Source organism: Agelaius phoeniceus, chromosome 3 (assembly GCF_051311805.1).
Source record: "Agelaius phoeniceus isolate bAgePho1 chromosome 3, bAgePho1.hap1, whole genome shotgun sequence".
In the NCBI taxonomy this organism is placed as follows: domain Eukaryota; kingdom Metazoa; phylum Chordata; class Aves; order Passeriformes; family Icteridae; genus Agelaius; species Agelaius phoeniceus.
Window position 1 is genome coordinate 11,427,167 of NC_135267.1, and position 18,281 is coordinate 11,445,447.

Here is an 18,281-nt window from a genome sequence, read left to right on the forward strand (position 1 = left end):
CTGAAACTGCAACCAAGTTGGGTTTCTCTTTAAACTGAACAGAAAGAACCAAGCAGCTCAGAGGACAATTCATCTCATCCTAAACAAAACCCTGAAATTACATGGAATGCATCTGGTCATACCCATTTCTCTCCTCAGTAGAATAGGGGCAAAAATAACCAGCTCAGACTGAGACATCTATGCTTATAACATCCAAAGTTAGGTGAGATGTATCCCAGCATGTATTGCTTTTTAGAGCCAGACTGTCTTCAGGAGTTGCACTGTTATCACCAGAAAACTGATAATCTGTATTTTTCTTTCTCCTGGGGAGGAAACCTTATCCCTTTGCCTGAGAATGAGTGTAGAGGAGAAAGAAAGAGAGAAGTAGCTTAGGGCAGTAGTGCATAATCACTAGATTTTTCATTTCAGCTTTCAACTTGAAATTACAGATCTAACTTCCATTTCTGACTGCTATGACTGTACTGAGATTAGCATTTACCATACCACTTTCTACAGCTGGTATCAGTGAAAATATTTATGCACACAGTGAGAGAAGAAAGGTATCTGCCAAAACCTGTGGGTGCCACTAAAAACATTTATTTCAAATCTGTGGTTTTTTTACAGTGCACAGCACAATGGTACTCTGCTTACAGTTGGAAATACCAGGACTTCCATAATACAAAAAAATAAAGTAAAAATTATGTTTGCCCTGTAGTAGTAACTGTCCATAGCCCAAATGAAGCCCTATAAATACAACAGAACATCAGCTATGCCACCTCAGCAGTGTGAGAGATCTAGACTAATGAAGCCCCCCTGCAAGAAACATGGCTGTTAAGTCTAGTTTTAACTTTAAGCTCCCTTTAGATTTTCAATAAACAGAGTGCACATGAAAATAAAATAAAATAAAATAAAATAAAATAAAATAAAATAAAATAAAATAAAATAAAATAAAATACAAACATGTAGAGCTCCCTTAGGCCTAGCTTACAGATAGCAAACCAGTACAGAGTTTCAAACACTGATGGTAACAATCATTCTTAGGTACACTATTTGCTTGGAGATTATGGGGTGCTACCAGAGGCAGACAATTGAAAACCAGATGGATTGTGAAGACTGTGCCAGGTCTTCTAAACAGAAATTTCTGAATGAGCTGTTCCTTCTCACCAATATTTGGCAGACATTACTTAGGGGGCTTTTAATTGCCACTGCTACAAACCATAGAAAGGTTTTTTGAAGGTGATGGAATGCTGACCTCACTGAAGAAAGACCAGTTTTACCTTAGTTAATGAATAATAGTTGCCATTTTCTGTAATTGTTCCCCCCCCTTTACTGTCACAAATGGTCTTACAATAACAATCATAGTGCATAATCTGATGCAAGTGCTCTTACAGAAATTTCTAGTAAAGGACTGCAGCCTCTGTGGGAGGTAACTGTCAGAATTATCTTAAACCACTACCTGTCTTCCACTACAATAGAAAAGGCCTTTAATCGAAATAATCCTTTTTCAAATGAGCAACTTTTTTTTCCTCTCTGCAATTCACTCATCTTAAAAAAAGCACTATAGCTTTTGTGCATAACTTAATTCATTCTTCAAGACAAGTACAAAATTTGTCACTGACATTTAGCGCCAGCCGTAGGCAATGGATAAAATGAACTAGTTAGCAATTTAACCTGTAAAAAAACAGAGTGGGATGAACAATTTTCTGCCATCAAAGCAAATGGCTAACATTTAGCAAGATTTTATTTTTATTTTTCAGCCCACCCCATCCTCAAGAAGAAAGAAGTCAGGCTAACATTTTTTCTGGGTCCTAAATCTTCCTCTCAGCCTATTTCTTTAATGGTTTAAAGTAAATGACTATCCAGAGGATAATTAGGCACTGTGCTGTCGCATCGTGTCAGGTCACAGCTGGATTTAGTCAGCATTAACCTTTGGGGAGAATTGGAATATCAGTATCATTTAAAATTAAAGACGTGTAAGCAGGCATTTCTGGAGATGTTAGAAAAGTAATTGTCTGTAAATTGTTTGACCTTGAGATTTAATTGCATGCACAACACACATTCTAGCAAGAACCCTGGACTGTGTTCATTCTCTTTCACCTCCGTACCTCTCACTTTGCAGAGCCCATTAAGCTACCTGTGGATTTTTCTGTAAAATATTAAAGATTGTTTTATACCAAGAACAAAAGCTTTTAACCAAGAGCTCTTACAAACAAAATTGTTAAACAGCTGTAGTATAGACCTCCCCTATATCAATTTCAGTCTTTTTATAAACTTAGAAATGTTTATATATACATAGAAAATACTCCTGTTTAAAAGCTATGCTTAATTTTTATTCCTTTTTTTTTTTTTTACTAACAAGTTTGCATATTATGCCTTACTCCCTTTTTTCCCTAATGAGACAGCTTATGCTTTCAAAGTCCCTCAAGCTAGGCAAATCTCTCCACTGCTTCCACTGTTAATAATGAAACTTCATAATTATACAAATCCAAGGTGGCCAATCAGCTTCTCGGGCTGAGCCTTCGGGTACCTCATGCATTATTTATGTGGCACTCAGGCCTGTGAACTCACTTTCTTATATTAGAAGCCTAATTAATATTTAATCACATGTAGAGAGGGCACACAAAGCTGTGCTAGTCCCCAAAAGAAGCTCAAGTAAAGCTGTACACAGGTGCTCCTTTGCTTGTATGTGCGTGCATGTGCATGGGGCAGAATGCACACTCAGACACGCACACTGATTAGAAACACAGATCAGGAATGATGCAAATCTTTGAAGATGCTAACATATGCCAAAAAAAGGCAAACACAGTTTTGATCTGACTGGAAAAAAGCTTTCTCAGGTGATGCTGAAAACAGTTGAGGCTCTCCAGGAAGGTTTCAGCATATGAAAACCAATGCCAAGGAAAACCTTTTAGGTTTCTTGGCTCCTTTGTTCCTTTTTCTTCCTACATACCTACAGACATGCCCTATATATTCCTGGGGACAAACTTTTGATTCACACTGGCACTGTGTCATCTACTGAAAAGCAGTGGTTACCACAGTCCATGAGAAAAGTAGTAATACCTGCAAGTATACTGACATTTTGTGTTCATGTCATAGCCACCTCTTCCCTGGAACTGAAATGCTGGATAATCCCAGCTGTTATCTTGCATAGCAATGTTCTTGAAAAACCCTTATTAAGAATGATGGTGGTGGTGATGATGATGATGATGATTTAAGGTGTAGAAGATGATATTTATTACTGGATTTTTTTATCTAGAAAACTTTTCATGTGTGTTGAAGCTGAAATATTTTCATCCTTACCTATTATTGCACTCCTACCTGCAAAATCCTCATTTGCCTGTTGCTTCTTTTTTGTCTATATACAGAGTCTGACAGGTCACACTACATTAGGAAACCTTTTTGATTGGAAAGAAGAGCAATCCACATATAAAAAACTCTCTGAGTATACAAGTCAAAGGAGTAAGAAAAATATCTATCTTATCATTGTAAATTCCAGTCAGTTAATGCAGTTTAATATTAAACAAAATATTACATCATATTTATACTATTATTTCAATCAACATTTCCAAAGAAGCATTAACTTTTCTGAGCTATTACCCTCTCAATACCACTGCAATCTCTCCTCACCACTGTCCAAACTTCCTCTTTAAAATTGCTTTGATTTGTATTTTCACTAGCATTGTCTCCCCATAAACAGCAGTGAACGGGACTTATGGACTTTATTCTCTCTCCATCATTTGCTATTAAAGCAATAGTGTGTCCTTGAAATTAATGAATCTTATCAATATACAGAATGGCTGTGAGAACCAGAGCTGGAAAAACCTGAGAAGCTTTGGTTTGCTGGACAGAACAAGAGAATTGGGAAGAAGGAGTGAGAACTCTGGGTGAGGAGACTGGGGAGGCCACACGTGCAGTGCTGCAGTTTTGGGCTCCTCAGTACAAGAGAGATGTGGAGCTGCTGGTCAGCCTGCAGTGAAGGGCCACAGAGATGATGATGGGACTGGGCATTTCTCCTGCAAGGAAAGGCTGAAATGGCTCACACTGCTTAGCCTGGAGGAGAGAAGGCTCAGGGGAACATGTGAAGTGAGGAAATGGAAAAGAGGGGATCAGGCTCTTTTCAGTGGTGCCCCATGACAGGACAAGAAGCAATAGACAGACATCCTGAACTGAAGTGAACCACACACATCCTGAATCACCAAGAAATACGATTTTCACTGTGAGAGTGACCAAGCACTGGCATAGGCCACCCAGACTGGCTGTAGAATCTCCATTCTTGGAGATATTCAATATCTTCCTGGGCAACTGAGTCTATGTGGCCCTGCTTGGGCTGAGGGGTTGGACCAGATGACCTCCAGGAATTCCTTCCAACCTCAATCATGCTCTAATTCTGCAAATTTTGTAGAAAATAAAAATTAAAAAAAAAAACTCTAAAATTGGTATTTTTCTCTTTTTTTCTTGTATGTTTTATTTTTATTTTATAATTTCCAAATACATTTACACATATAAATATTAATTTCTGTTTTGCTGGGATATTTAATTTTGAAGAAAACACTGTGCAAATTTCCCTTACCATACTGAATGAAGTGTGCTACACAAATAAAAAGTATTGCAATGGTAAAACAATTAAGTGAAGTACAAAATCATTGCAATGACCGTTCAAATGAAGTAATCCTTTCTTCTCCTTCTAGTCTCACTTCTCTCTTAAAATCTGTGTTCCAAAGCTTAAATTTGTCATTACATCAACTTCCAAATAAAGCAGCCTATTGATGCAGCCCCAAAACTAAGCTGGATCTCTGTAGTGTGATTTTGTCTCTGGAAACAACTTAAAAGATGCAGAAAACTGTATAACTTCAAATGCTTGACATCAAATTTCTTTAAATCAAACTGCTCTTAAGAAACCATGAACTTTCCAGAGTAAAACGATAGAAATAAATAATGTGGCCCTCTGTGTAGTTCATACATACATGGAACCCATGTAATACACAATGTATTGGCATCAGTTTGCTAAACACCTCTGGTAATAATCAAAAAAATAGACATTCATATATTAGCTTACTAATAAGTTTTAAATTTAACCAAAACCAAATTTATCTAGCCTTTTTTTTTCTCCTTTCAGGGGAAAAAATAGTGAGGCATAAAATGTAAGACAGAAACCCAGTACTAAGCACCTGGAAAATTAATAGAGTTTTGCAACCATTTTCCAGTGCTACAGTCCCAGAGGTATATGAACTGAGAAGAAACATTTGTTGTAGTTCCAGGGAGAGTTGGAAATTTCATAATTTTATTTAAGATATTTTCATTCAAAAAAAAAATAAAACACTGGCAACCATGTTTATACTATTTCCTTACAATGACTGATATCCAGAATCTGAAATAAATATATATAATGGGAAATGTTCCTTCATTAGCAAGACCTGGCTGAGTCACAGTAATTTTAGCTTTTTCATTCATCTTGGTTTTGCACTGTAGTTACTATTTTAACACCAGAACAGGTAAGATTAAGGACAGACAGAAAACAGAGGTAAAAAAAGTATTTTTTTCAAAAGTCATCAAAAAGTGGGTTGTTTTAGTGGTAATGTGAAAATTTATTTTCTAATATATTTCCACATTCTGGTGGTTTGTTAAATGTACCATTATGCCAGCAACTTCAAAGCTTAAACTTGACCTAAGACCTGTCTACTAAACAGGACAATAGAGAGGGAAAAAAAATTAAAAAATTAATCTAATATTACATTCCAGTTTCAATATGGGATTCTTCTATTCACTGTATTCTTTAATGGTCTGGTCAACCTACCATTAAATTATTCAAATAAAGATGAGGGACCTGATTCTCAGCAGGCACATATCAGTATAGTTTCATTGATTTAAATAGGGATATACCAATTTACATCTCCTGTGAATCATGCCCATCATTTCAATCAGAACGATTAAATGATTACTTTCCTTGTATATTAGCATAAATTGGTAATAACTAATGAGTGCTCATAATTCTCTGCCTTTTTGTAAGCCCTTCTCAAGCACAGGAGCATTCTGGTAGAATGGGTGAATGCATTATCTGTTACCCCATACACAACTGAATAGTGATGCACAGCACAGACAAAACCATGGGAAAGATGTACACTCCTTCTGAATCTACAGCTCACAATGGTCAAAATATTCTAGAAAATTTTCAGCTGAGATTACAACAGCAGATGCTGCCACTTTACACTTGTACCAAATAATAATGATGCAATAGTGGCTGAACAGGGTATTAATTTTATGTTATAGATAGACTAATGTGACTTTCTTTGAAAGCAAATGTGACTCCAGAAGCAAATATTTGAGGAGAGTATAATTTCTTTTAACAAAAATAGGGTGAATTAGTAATTGCCATGCTAAAGAAAACATCAGCTATAACATTTAGGCTAGATATTAGGAAAAGCTTTTTCACCCAGAGGGCACTTAGGCACTGCAATGCTCCCCAGAGAAGTGGTCAGAGCATCAAGTGTTTGGACAATGCTGTCAGGCACATGCTGTGACTCTTGGGACTGTCCTGGGCAGGGCCAGAAACTGGACTTAGATGATCCCTGTGTGACCCTTCTAACTTAGGATATTCTATAATCACATATGTAAACAAGTGAAAACAATGAAAGCTCATTCTGTAATATGTCTTAAAAAACTTGATGATCTTTTCAAATCATCATGTATTCATCAGTGGTGTTAACAGACAGCACCACCCAAACTGTGCTTTTCCCCAGTCATTACTGTTTTAGACTTCAGTGTGAAGTCTCAAAACGAGGGATTGTTCCTCACTTTGCCAAAAGTGGAACAAGAAGACTTTCTGGACACTTCAGTAGCTTCACAGGATGGCAGAGAGAAGAGTAACAGAAGTATCTCTCACAATTCCAGAATCCTCCTCCTTCTAAAAAAATCCTAGGTTTTATTGCACATCAGTGCAAGGCAAAGGAATTAACTGCTGATAATCAAAACCTGTAACAAATATCTTCCCCCTGCCCCCCTGCCCCCTACCTCCACCATTTAAAAAACTTGGTATATTAACCACAGATGGAGAAAATAAAATTTTAAGTAGTATTTTAAATGAAATATATTCTTTCTATATAAATAAAAGCAGTAGAGTAGGGGTGGGAAATGAGGACAAATGCCCATCCCATAACTACTCTGAGAAAATACAATCTAATAGATGTGTGCTGTAAAACTTGAAAGAGAAATAACCAGTTCAAAAAAATTGTCCATAGTTAGGTCATGTAAATTAAAAGTCATCCTTGAATGGGATCTATTAAACCCATATCCAGCTCAGCAAGAAGCACTTCCATAGTTTCCTTAGATTTTGTGTATTTTGACTTTTAAAGATACAATAATATTGAAGGGATCTATCATAAAAGTAATAAACACACTGAGAAACATTATGTTATATCTGCTCTGCTTACAGCTTGCAAAATATCCAAGGAAGCTTAATAACGAAAATACAGACTTTGGAAAAAAGAAATTATAATGAAACCACTAAACACTTCTCTGGACTGGAAAAGGAAATATAAAAAAAAAAAGAAGAATCAAAGAGAAAGATCAATTAAAAAAAAGAAGATAAGAAAGAAAAAATAGGGAGAGAAATATGAAACTAACCTTGCTCACAGTCAAAATGTCATTCAGTATTCTTGCTTTCATTTCTAAAAAGTGTCTGTATTAAACCCATTTTTATTAAAAGTGGGGTTTTCTGCCCAGCTTGACTTTACCTTCTGAATACATATATACATATATATGTATGTCTGAATACAGACATACAATCAATTTTTGATTCATGGTCAGAATAATTCATTTCAAATCTTCATTTTTTTAAATCCAAGACTTGCTTGGAGTTTCTATACAAGTTTAGGAATACCAAGATCTTGAAGTTCACTGCAGGTTTTGCCAGTGTTTCAAGAACAAATTTTTAGATCTAATACTCAAATATCATGTACCTTTTATATCATACTTTCCAGAGTTTTGCTGATGAAAAACAAATACCCAATATATCTAGGAAACTTTGTTGAAAATTAAATTTGTACCATACCTGCATTTGTACACTTAGACTAAGTTTATACAGGGGATGTGTGTCCAAATACAAACTCATCTATGCTTTACACTTATGTGTGTGTGTGTGTGTATATACATTTATATATGCACATATGTGTGCATGTATTTACCAAAGTCTTCAAAACTGGTTCAGCAATTAAATTTCAGGCTTTAAGGAAAGAGTTGAGACTTGTGTACAGTCTACATTACAACAGTGATAAAAACAAAGAAATTTGGTTTACTCAAATCTCAACAGTGCAAAAGAATACTAACATACATTCAATTCTAATGTATACCTCTGATATATAACTACATTTAATATCTGCTGACTTCTCTAATCTTTACTAAGGGTATTGCTATGACCTAGAAATGCAAAAGTTACAACCAAAGTAAGCATTTCTTTGCAAAATATTTTGATTATGTTAGAACTGATGAGACTCCTCCATGCTGGGGGTACCTTCACAGTTTCTAATGAGTATTTTGATTTCCAGAAACTTTAAATCAGTGGGTTTAAGTTTAAGAGAAATCATAACACTAAGTTTTAAGAAACCTCTTCACTACACTGTTTTCATTAGTAAGTTAGAGCTGGTACAGAATGTGAAATGAAATACTATTGCAACCAATGTCAAAAGTTTACCACTTTGGATTTCATATACTAAATGCCATTCAAGAGTGTATTCCAGAGTGATACCTAATTGGTAGCCTTTTTCACACTTGCAATTTTCCTACTTAGTTGCCAAGCATCTGCATATTAATAAGTAACACCATTTAATGAGAGAAAAAAATCCAATGCAACACACTTAACTCACTGCCTTTATCCACTGTATCATAGTAAAAGTGAACTCTGATGCCAAAGGGAAGTTAGGCCTTTAAACTGCAACTCTAAATTGCAGCTAACATGCTGAAGCAAGGATGTCACAGCTACACATAATTACCATTTCTACAGGAGTCTGTTTCCTGTGGTGACAGCGGCATATTTAAAAGATAGCATTTTCAGTCTTTGATGTCACTTTTCTCATACAAAACTGTTTTTTCACCAAGAGCCCTATTCAGCAGTCCAGTCTTATCCAGTAAAGCACTTAAGGATAAGTCTAGATCCCATTTAACTTAGGTACATAATTACGAATTCTTTTCCTGAAAAAGGATTGAACTCAAGTATGTGTTTCAAATGCTTTGTCATATGGGAACCTAAAATAGGAGTCAAACTCCTAACTGCAGTACTAATACTCCTGACTACCTAGGAATTTTAGTCACAACAAATTTTATCATGTTTTAGAGGTTTATTTTTCAAATAATATTTCAGTATCATCTTATCACATAGCACATGCTGTAAGCTTATTAGAAGCCAACAAAAAGTTTGAAAAATATTAAGCTTAATCATATTTGAATCTTTAATACTTTACCACTGCTCCTCATGGCTTAAAGACCATAAGCTTTAAATACCACAGAAGCTTTTTTTTTTTACATATGAAATAAGAATGCTTAGAAAGGTATCTGCTTATAGAACAGGTTGTAAAATGGAAATTCACAGGAGGAAAACCCTCCCTACATCTCCTGCATTTCTCTCTCCATCTTTTGCTTTTTCTTATTCATAATCACTGTAATAAAAAATGTGGTTTTTTAGATAAATATTACTGAACAAAGAACACAGTGTGACTCCCTCTGTTATACTACCAAATATCTTCCCATCAACCTAGCTATAAATAGTGCCCTGATTATATAGCTACTGAAACTGTCACCTGTTCCCCTTGTACAAAGTACCTCTGTGCTACTCAAACCCTGAAGAAACCCTTTTTTGCAACCCTATCATTGAAGACACCCTTTAAAGAAATACTGTCTAATACCTCAGTGTTGTTTGTTAGGCTTTTTTTTATTAGCATCCTCGATACAACAGCCTGTGGCAATTTTAATATTTATACACTAAGGGGAACACACTGGGAAGGTTGTGTCATTGTGTCATTCTAACAGAAAACTGGGTGCAGTTTTTCCTGGGGGCCCTTCAGTGATTTCCATGCCTAGGGTAGACCATAGTGGCTGTTGAAGCACATGTAATGCACTGCCTCCTCTTCATAAGCTCATTACATTTTCTCTCTTAGGATAATTTCTTACAGCTACAGCACAGAAATGAAAATTTACAATGTTTTTTTCCATTTCTCACTGGGCCTCAGACTTCCTGTGTGGATCTTGAACAAATTGTTTTACTTACTCTACCTCTGCTTTTCACATCTGAGAAGTAGAGATAAAAGCAAAAGGAGCACTTCAAGGCTTAATTCATTAAAATTGGCAAAGAACTTTCAGGTCAATGAATGGAGGCTGCAACAGATTAACATATTAAAAGTTTTAATAATTTATTTGTGATCTACTTCAACTGATGCAATATGCTTCTAGACTAGAAGCAACAGGAAAATTTAACACTGTATCACTGGTATACATGTCCAGTTTTGCAGACCAGTAACTGTAAATGAAAGATATTGATGTGTTTCTTCTATTTGGGCTGTGTCCCAAGGTACTAACACAGAGCTCAGGAATAACCTTTCAACAGAAAGTTAAAATAAAGCTAGATGTAATATAAATACACACTTCATGTTTATACACATATATGCAGTACATATACAGAAAATATGTGCATTGAGATGCTATTCCAAAGGAAGAAAAATATTTTTCCTTTATTGTGTTACAAGGCCATAATTTCTCAAGCTCAGTGATAAATGCTGTAGAAATGCTCTGGAAAAAAATGCCTGTAATTAACAAATATACGATTTTATGTAAGATCCTTTGTTTAATATATGTCTTCATATTAATGCACTGTGATTAAAAGAAAATAAAACAGTTAGCAGAAGAAGGGAAGACATATTTTTATTTTTTTAAAATAATAAAATCTCCTTTATTCCAATAGCATTTTTCCTCTGGATTTTTTCCTTTTAAAAATAAAAATTCCATTTTCCTGTCTGAATTCAAAATGATTGACTGGAGCACAATATTAAGTAATAAATAAAACAGTCCCAGTGGCTGAAAGACTCCTGAATAAAGAGAAAATTATTTTTGGATTTTCCTTCTGATCAGATATGAAATATTCTGAAACGCCACCTCTATAATTTGATAAAAAGCTTGATATCCCCAAATGAAAATAGGATTCAGCACTTTCATTTTTCTGTCTCTAAAGGAACCTCTAGGTAAACTGATTTTAAAAAAATGAAAATCTCAAGCATAAAGGTGGGAGTAATGAAGCAAGTTTAAATATGCGCTGACCTTTGAAATGAACTGCATTCCATGTTGTTTGGCCAAGAAGCTGGCTGTGTTGCTGTCTCCATCAATTTCCACAGCATAAAAGATGTGGGTTTTGGAGCTGCCCTGCTCTCTGGTGGATGTTGATAGGCATCGCCGCAAATACAACAGTGCTGATAGTAACAGCCATATGTTCATTGCTCTGAAATATTAAAAAGAAATCCACAAGGGATAAAAGTGTAAGCATCTTCTTTTGTTGTTGTTGCTCACAGTGACGATTTACCCAGAGGTGGCTGGATTTTATTTTCCTCTTCTTTGGATAAAAAAAAAAGAGTACTCCTAGATTTTGTAAAATTTAGTTTCAATATTAAACTAAAAAGATAAAAGCAAAACAAAACATTATTTTGGGAATCTAAGAGGCTTCTGCTGTTTGACAGTATCTAAAATCAAAGTGATATTGGGCCATATGATTTTATTCACACAAATTCAAAAATTAAAACATAAACTACTTTGCAGCTTTACTTACATGACTATTTTCTTTTTCCACTCCTGTTTTATTATACAAGTTTGACTAGTTTTATCCAGTGGTTTGCCAATCTCAAGCTGTTCACTAGATCTGATGGTCAAATGGCATTCTCTGAAAAATTTCAGTGTTCGATATCAAAATGGAAGATGACCACTTGAATGTATAACAATTTTAATAACAGTGACTAATCTAAATATCTGAATACCTGGTCTAAGTCCTTTTGTGATATATTCTATGAAATACCAGTTTAAAATAGAGTCTTATGATATGATCATAAATTGCCTAGAAGAATGAATTTCAGAAAAGATGACAAAGTTAAGATTATGCATAGGAGAAATACTACATGTATCTTAATTAGGCAATATTAATATCTGGTTGAAAGTTTATTCTGTACATGCTAACTCTCAGGCACTAGATCCTGGTTTTAAAAATATGGCAGTAGCAAACAACAAAATCATCCTGAGTAATATGCTGGTGTTGCATCTGTAATAAAACAACAAGAAGGATATCTTTTAAGTAGATGTGATATTAGGCATAAACAATGGTAGATATCCAATTTACTTTTCCACCTACATTCCCCTTTGTTTAGGTACCTGTTAAGAGCTGTACAACAACAAAATTTAAAAATTAACTTTGAAATGTATGGGACAATATAGTTTTGCACATTATGAGTGGCCATGTTCATTTATATTCTTGTAGTGTTTGCAGCACTTATAATTCAAACAGTCTTTTGAAAGAGCAGTTAGGTCTAAGTTAAATTTGAATATATATACTTCTGTCTTTCCTCAGCCACGTCTTTCAGTTGCATCCTTCTTGAAAGTCCAAGATTTAGGACAAAGCAGCCAGTGACTGAATTCCACTCCACACTAAATAGTAGCTCTTATTAACATTAGGCGCAAATTAGGGTGCAACAGATAAAAACAGTTAATCTCATATCTTGCAGTCCTCAATAATATAAACCTATGATCTTTAATAAACACTGCCATGCTGAAAAAATATACTGAAGGTATCTGCACAGTTAGATCTAAAAACAGATCTTGAATGAGAACCTACCAGCTAGATACTTCTGATAAGGTTGAGTAAAGCCTATATGGAATCCCTACTAACAACATTAGAGTATTTCTGGATGCTGATTATTATCCAAAGCACAGACAAAGCCTTACAAGGCATTTTAACCAATTCACAATTGGTTAAATTTAGATTGACATAAGCAATCTAAATTTCTAAAGTCCCTCCTCAAATCTTAATTATGCAGTATGGGCACTAGCAATTTTCCACATGGTGTTTTTTGGGGCTAAGGATTCAGATGGTGGGATCTGAAATCTATTTTTGTTGTCTAGCTAAGCAATCAGATTACAGCTCTATGAAATGAACTCCAGTAATCAGTGGAAAGGAAGCCATGAAGATCATGAAAGATTAAGTTTCAGCTCCCACCTTTAAGAAGATGAAAATTTCATCAAGTGCTATCCAGGACGATGCATGAGGCTAAAGGGTTTTCAGCTTGGTATTTCTTCTGCTTATTCCAGTCTACTTTGTATGGGTACTTAGTTAAATGGTGATTGAACAAGAACAGAACAAAACAAAACAAAAACGACATTACTGCTCAACCTACTCTAAACATGATTCATGCTGGATTTCAACCAAAATCTTTTCCTACCAATTCTAATGCAGCCTAAAGCCATTTTGATCTCCATAGCCAGGTTGGGGCATTGTAGTTGATCTGTATTTAAAATAAGTCAGAGACTGAGGAGGATGTAGAGGAATTGGGACTGCAGAGAGAATTAAGAAAAAAACCCAACAAATTGATGATGTACATCCACCCTGTATAGTTCCTACAGTATAAAACATTTCCATGACAAAAGATCAAAATCAGTCTACCTAGAACAACCTAGATCAGCAGAGCTTTCTTTTAGAAAAAGAAAAATACAGGCTCATTCTCCTGCAGAAAGACATAATGGTAGAACCCCATATATTTCAGGAAGGGAATGACACCACTGAGGTATTGATAAAAGTGTTTTGGAGACATTTCTATCCTCTGAAACTATGTTCCTCAACATTATCTTTGCTTTTTTTCAAATCAAACTATTTTGCTAGTACTAAACTAGCAGAACTTACTCATTTTTTCAAGGTGAAAATTTCCATAAAAATACTAACTCAGTAGATTCTTGCTTTCCAAAAAAGTCTAAATCCATTCTAGAAAGTAGAGTTGGTAAACCACTCAAACAACTTCAAAGGCAAACTCAGCAATTCAAAGAATTTTTCACAGGCACAAGTAATAATCTGACAACTTCAAACAGTACTGAAGCAAACTATAACAAGTGTAGTTTCATCTACACCAATTATTTGCTCCCAAAAAGAAAGTTGGGGGGGGTGGGGGGGGACACCTACATTATTTTACCTTTAAAAGAATTCTGCCTACTTCCTTTGCAGAAATTTTTGGGTCTCAATCATAACCACAGAATCACTGCATATTCTGAGTAGGACAGGACATAAAAAGATCAAGTCCAACTTCTAAATGAACGCCCCATATGGGGATTGAACTCACAATCTTGGCACTAACCAATTGAACTGATCTCAGAACTATGTCAACATGATATGAAAATTTACCCAAACTTGGACATAAGACAATAAGGTTTTGAAAACTGTAATCACAACAAGGGCAGGAGAGACATGTAACAGTTGAAAACTGAAATCACAAACAATTCCACATGCACAAAGTAATCACCATCCCAAGACTTTTCCTATATTTCTCTAAAAATGCACTTTTTTTGCTATATTCCAACCCATGTTTTGGGAGAACAAAGAGATTGTCTTGATTGTACTCTCCAAAGGCAGTACTAACAGAGGATAAGTTGGAAAGAGAAGGATCTATGTGTCAGTAGAATGGAAGAAAGACCAGAAAGGGCATAAGAAAAACTCCTGATTTATGTTAGAGGCCTTAGACTGACTGATTAGAATGGCTGAGACTGAGAACTAAGCACCAGAGCAGTAGGACTATTGCACAAAAGCAAAAGAGGGTACAGAAGAACTACCATGCCATGAACTGGGTGAGAGATTGAAATAAAAAAATTATTTGCATAGGTGGACTGAGTGGGATCTCAGCTGAGAAAAAGTCAGCTGGTTCAAGTGATTCGAAGCACAATTGGTTAAACAGAAGGAAAAAAGAAGTGTCAGGAATGATAGTGAGTCTGGAAAAGTCCAGCATTAGATGACTTGGGAAGGGACAGATCGGAGAAGGGAAGAGCTGAACAAATGCAGGAAATGTGCAATCAAGATTATTGAGGTAAAGAGACCTGGGGAAAGAAGAAAGGAGGAGGAAGAACAAGTGATAAGTTAAACTCAACCAGGCTGTACAGAACCAACCTGAAGACTCCATAACCTTCAGACTAGCTGCTCTTTACAGCCTGGAAGCAAATCCTTAGTTCCCAATCTCACCATTCCACTGAAACTGGAAAACACAATAGGACCACGTGTCTTAATTCCACCTGCTGGGTGCAGGGATAGTTCAAGCTTTGTTCTCGGAAGGATGTGAGTTTGTTTCTTCAAAGAGCAACACTGTCTTCTTGGGAGGTAAGGAATGCCAACCTATTCCATGAGGAAATTAGCAAGTGCCAAAGGATGGCACTTCCACTCAAATCACCCTATTAAGAGAACTACCAGCGTTAATTAATCATACATAAAACACATCACATTAAAAAAAATTGTTAAATCTGGCACTACAAAATGCCAAATTGAGATTATTTGTCTAAACTGTAAATAGAGGGTAAGAGGTATTTTTAAAGGCTAGGAAGAAGGACAGTAGAAGTCCTGGAAGTAGTCAGGATTCATTCAGGCTTTATAATAATAAACTCACCCATGGCTGATTTTATACAACACACTTTCTTCAGCATCTGCCTTTATTCAAGTTTCACAGTATATATGATATATTCTAAAGTGGGCTCTTGAGGGCTAGTAAATAGTAACATCCATTATTAATGTTGTACAGGGTGAGAGATCCTGTACAGGTCAGTGCTTCAACCTGCCTTAATTCTCTGTTCCTACAGCAATGGATTTTTAAGAAAATGCTTTGGTTTCACCAGCAAAGATTAAACTTTGCTTATATACACTGGAACACAATTTAATTTCACAAACCTATCAAGAAAGAAGATTCATAATTTTAACAAATTCTACTGGAGGGAGGGCAAGGACGGATTTTAATTCTTTCTTTTGTTGCGACAAATATTGCAGTATTTTGCAACTGAAATTTCACAAAATGAAAAATGAATGAAAACATTAGAATTTTCCAACTGCACATATGCAAGAACGGAATAGGTTTATTTTTAATAGCATGATATATTTAAGAGCAAAATAAAAATAGAAATTATACAGAAAATATAAAAAAATAAGCATAAAATTTGTGTTCCATTAGCAAAATCTAATTGTAAAATAAAAAAATAATTTAAAAATCCAACTCCACTGTTATTTTGGGTCTAGGTTAGGAATATGAGATACTATCATATAATAAAAATAATACACAGTTTCTGAAATAAACAAAAGGGTAGAGAGAGGACTGAGACTGGATTTTTAACAGGTCTTTATTCAGACCAGCTAGGACCAATGCTATGGCAGTAGTTTCTGCCAGGAAGTTTCTATCATTAAGTGCTTTCTATTTGTAGTTTCTATCATTAAGTGCTTGTCACAACAAAGAGCATTTTGAAATAACACTGAATCTCTTCTAGAGGGTCAGTAGCAGATGAGTATCATGTTCAAAAATTACTAGTCTTGAGAGTGTTCTGGATTAGCTATAACAGAGATTTATGTTTACATTTTAAATATGATATAATAAACCCTACAAAAAATTAGTGGCTTCCTGATGTTATTACAAAACCCACACCTATGTCTCTGAATTTTAATTTTGCTAGTTAGGCCCATACACACGAAAAAAACAGTACTTGTGTTTAGTCACATAAAGAAAAATAACCAGATGAAAATCTAAACTTCTTAAGGTGATTGAAGCTAAATATAGTTCAACCATATTTAATAGTAAAAACTGTATATCACCAGATGCATTTGCAAAAATGTATAAAAACCAACCAAATCTAAAAAGAAAAAAAAATAAAAAGAGAATAAAGAAAAAAAAAGGGAAAAAAAGAGAGAAAAAGGGGGAGGGTGTTAATTCAAAATTTGGCTTTCTTCTCCTGTCATCCTCCATTGAGAAAAAAAAAATCCCCTTAAATTGTAATAAGACATTCTATAGATCTTGAAAAAAACACTGCAAAACAGCTGAACCACATGCACTACTCTGTGAATTATGAACAGTTTTCTTGCAAGCTTTGTATCTTATGCTGACCAAGCCCAGTTTTGCTCCAGTTTATGAAACATGACAAGACCACAGATAAAGTTGATCTATGCTGCAGGCTATTTGTGTTGTCTACTCAGATGGTATGTCATAATGCCATGAGCCCAAATACTGTCCCTTCTTTGTTTTCTTTCATTTGTTTTAGTGAAGTTTTATAAAACCAGAGACAGGCACAAGATTCGAATTTATGGCATTGTTTCTCCCATCTAAGAATAAGCACTAAACCATGAGGGTGTATTCAGAAGAATCTCCTGTGATGTCTGAGACCTGCAGAGACAGCATATGCTATTTATTTTGGGGGTTTTTTTCACTGAGAAATCTCTGATGTGAAGAGTATGTAATAATGCACACATCATTTTATTGCATTTTTTGAGCGATTTGTTTTTGTTTTAAAATTTATTGGTACTGGCAACCACCATTTAAATTTAAAGGATCGTCTTAAAAACTGTCAGCATTTCAGCATTTTCCAGCTTTATCAAACACTATTGACTGTATTTGAAACTGAATAGAGTTGTGTTACTGATTATACAGCTTGAAATTTACCACCTTTTCAGAGGATGTCACTGAGCACCAAGAAATTAACAAATTCTGTAGAGATTGTTTAATCTTGGAAACAGGGGCATTGGGGATCGAGTGCATTTCGTTTCTTTAGTTGCTTCCATTTTTGTTGGAAAATAAGAAACAGGACAAACACATACCAATCCTCAGCCAATTCAGTCTCAAAATGCTTTATAAACCACATGCACAATAACACAAGAATAATAAATGAAAAATATTAAAAATACAACAACATAGCTAGGAGTTTGGACAGGTGAAATTGTTTATTAAAAGACAAATACAATAGAACTCTTAGGAAAAAATGGGAGAAATTGTATGTAATCATCACGTTGTATGTGCAGTAAGTGGTATTACTCTAGCCATGTGTTCTAACAGTACAAATATGCACAGTTTATAATAAGTGTTGCTATCTTCTAGTAGAATAAATTTAATATTTGAGGGGAAAATGATAAGCTTTCAGGTATTCAAAACTTTCCTCCAGCCCAAAGTAGAAATACCAATCTTTCAAATTAAATAAAAGTTAAGAACAAGTGCTTTGGTTTTTAATTTAATCAAACCAATTGAATTTACTAAAAGATAATATAGCTCATAAATATGAGGCAGAGA

At 35.0% G+C, this 18,281-nt stretch overlaps 1 protein-coding gene across 12 annotated transcripts in view; it reads right to left on the bottom strand.

Annotated features, from left to right (window-relative positions):
* The window catches only part of LOC143693500 (uncharacterized), a 215,800-nt gene that overhangs the window by 164,168 nt on the left and 33,351 nt on the right, over nt 1-18,281 (bottom strand). For 7 of the 12 annotated variants that reach the window (XR_013181209.1, XR_013181208.1, XR_013181220.1 and 4 more), the window contains exon 2: nt 11,278-11,455. The exons of the other annotated variants lie outside the window; for them this stretch is intronic. Coding sequence is in view for 2 of the 7 variants with exons in the window: in XM_077174727.1 (XP_077030842.1) it covers nt 11,278-11,455 (178 nt within the window). In the remaining 5 variants the exon portion in view is untranslated. The remainder of the gene's footprint in view (nt 1-11,277; nt 11,456-18,281) is intronic. 12 annotated transcript variants of the gene reach the window in all.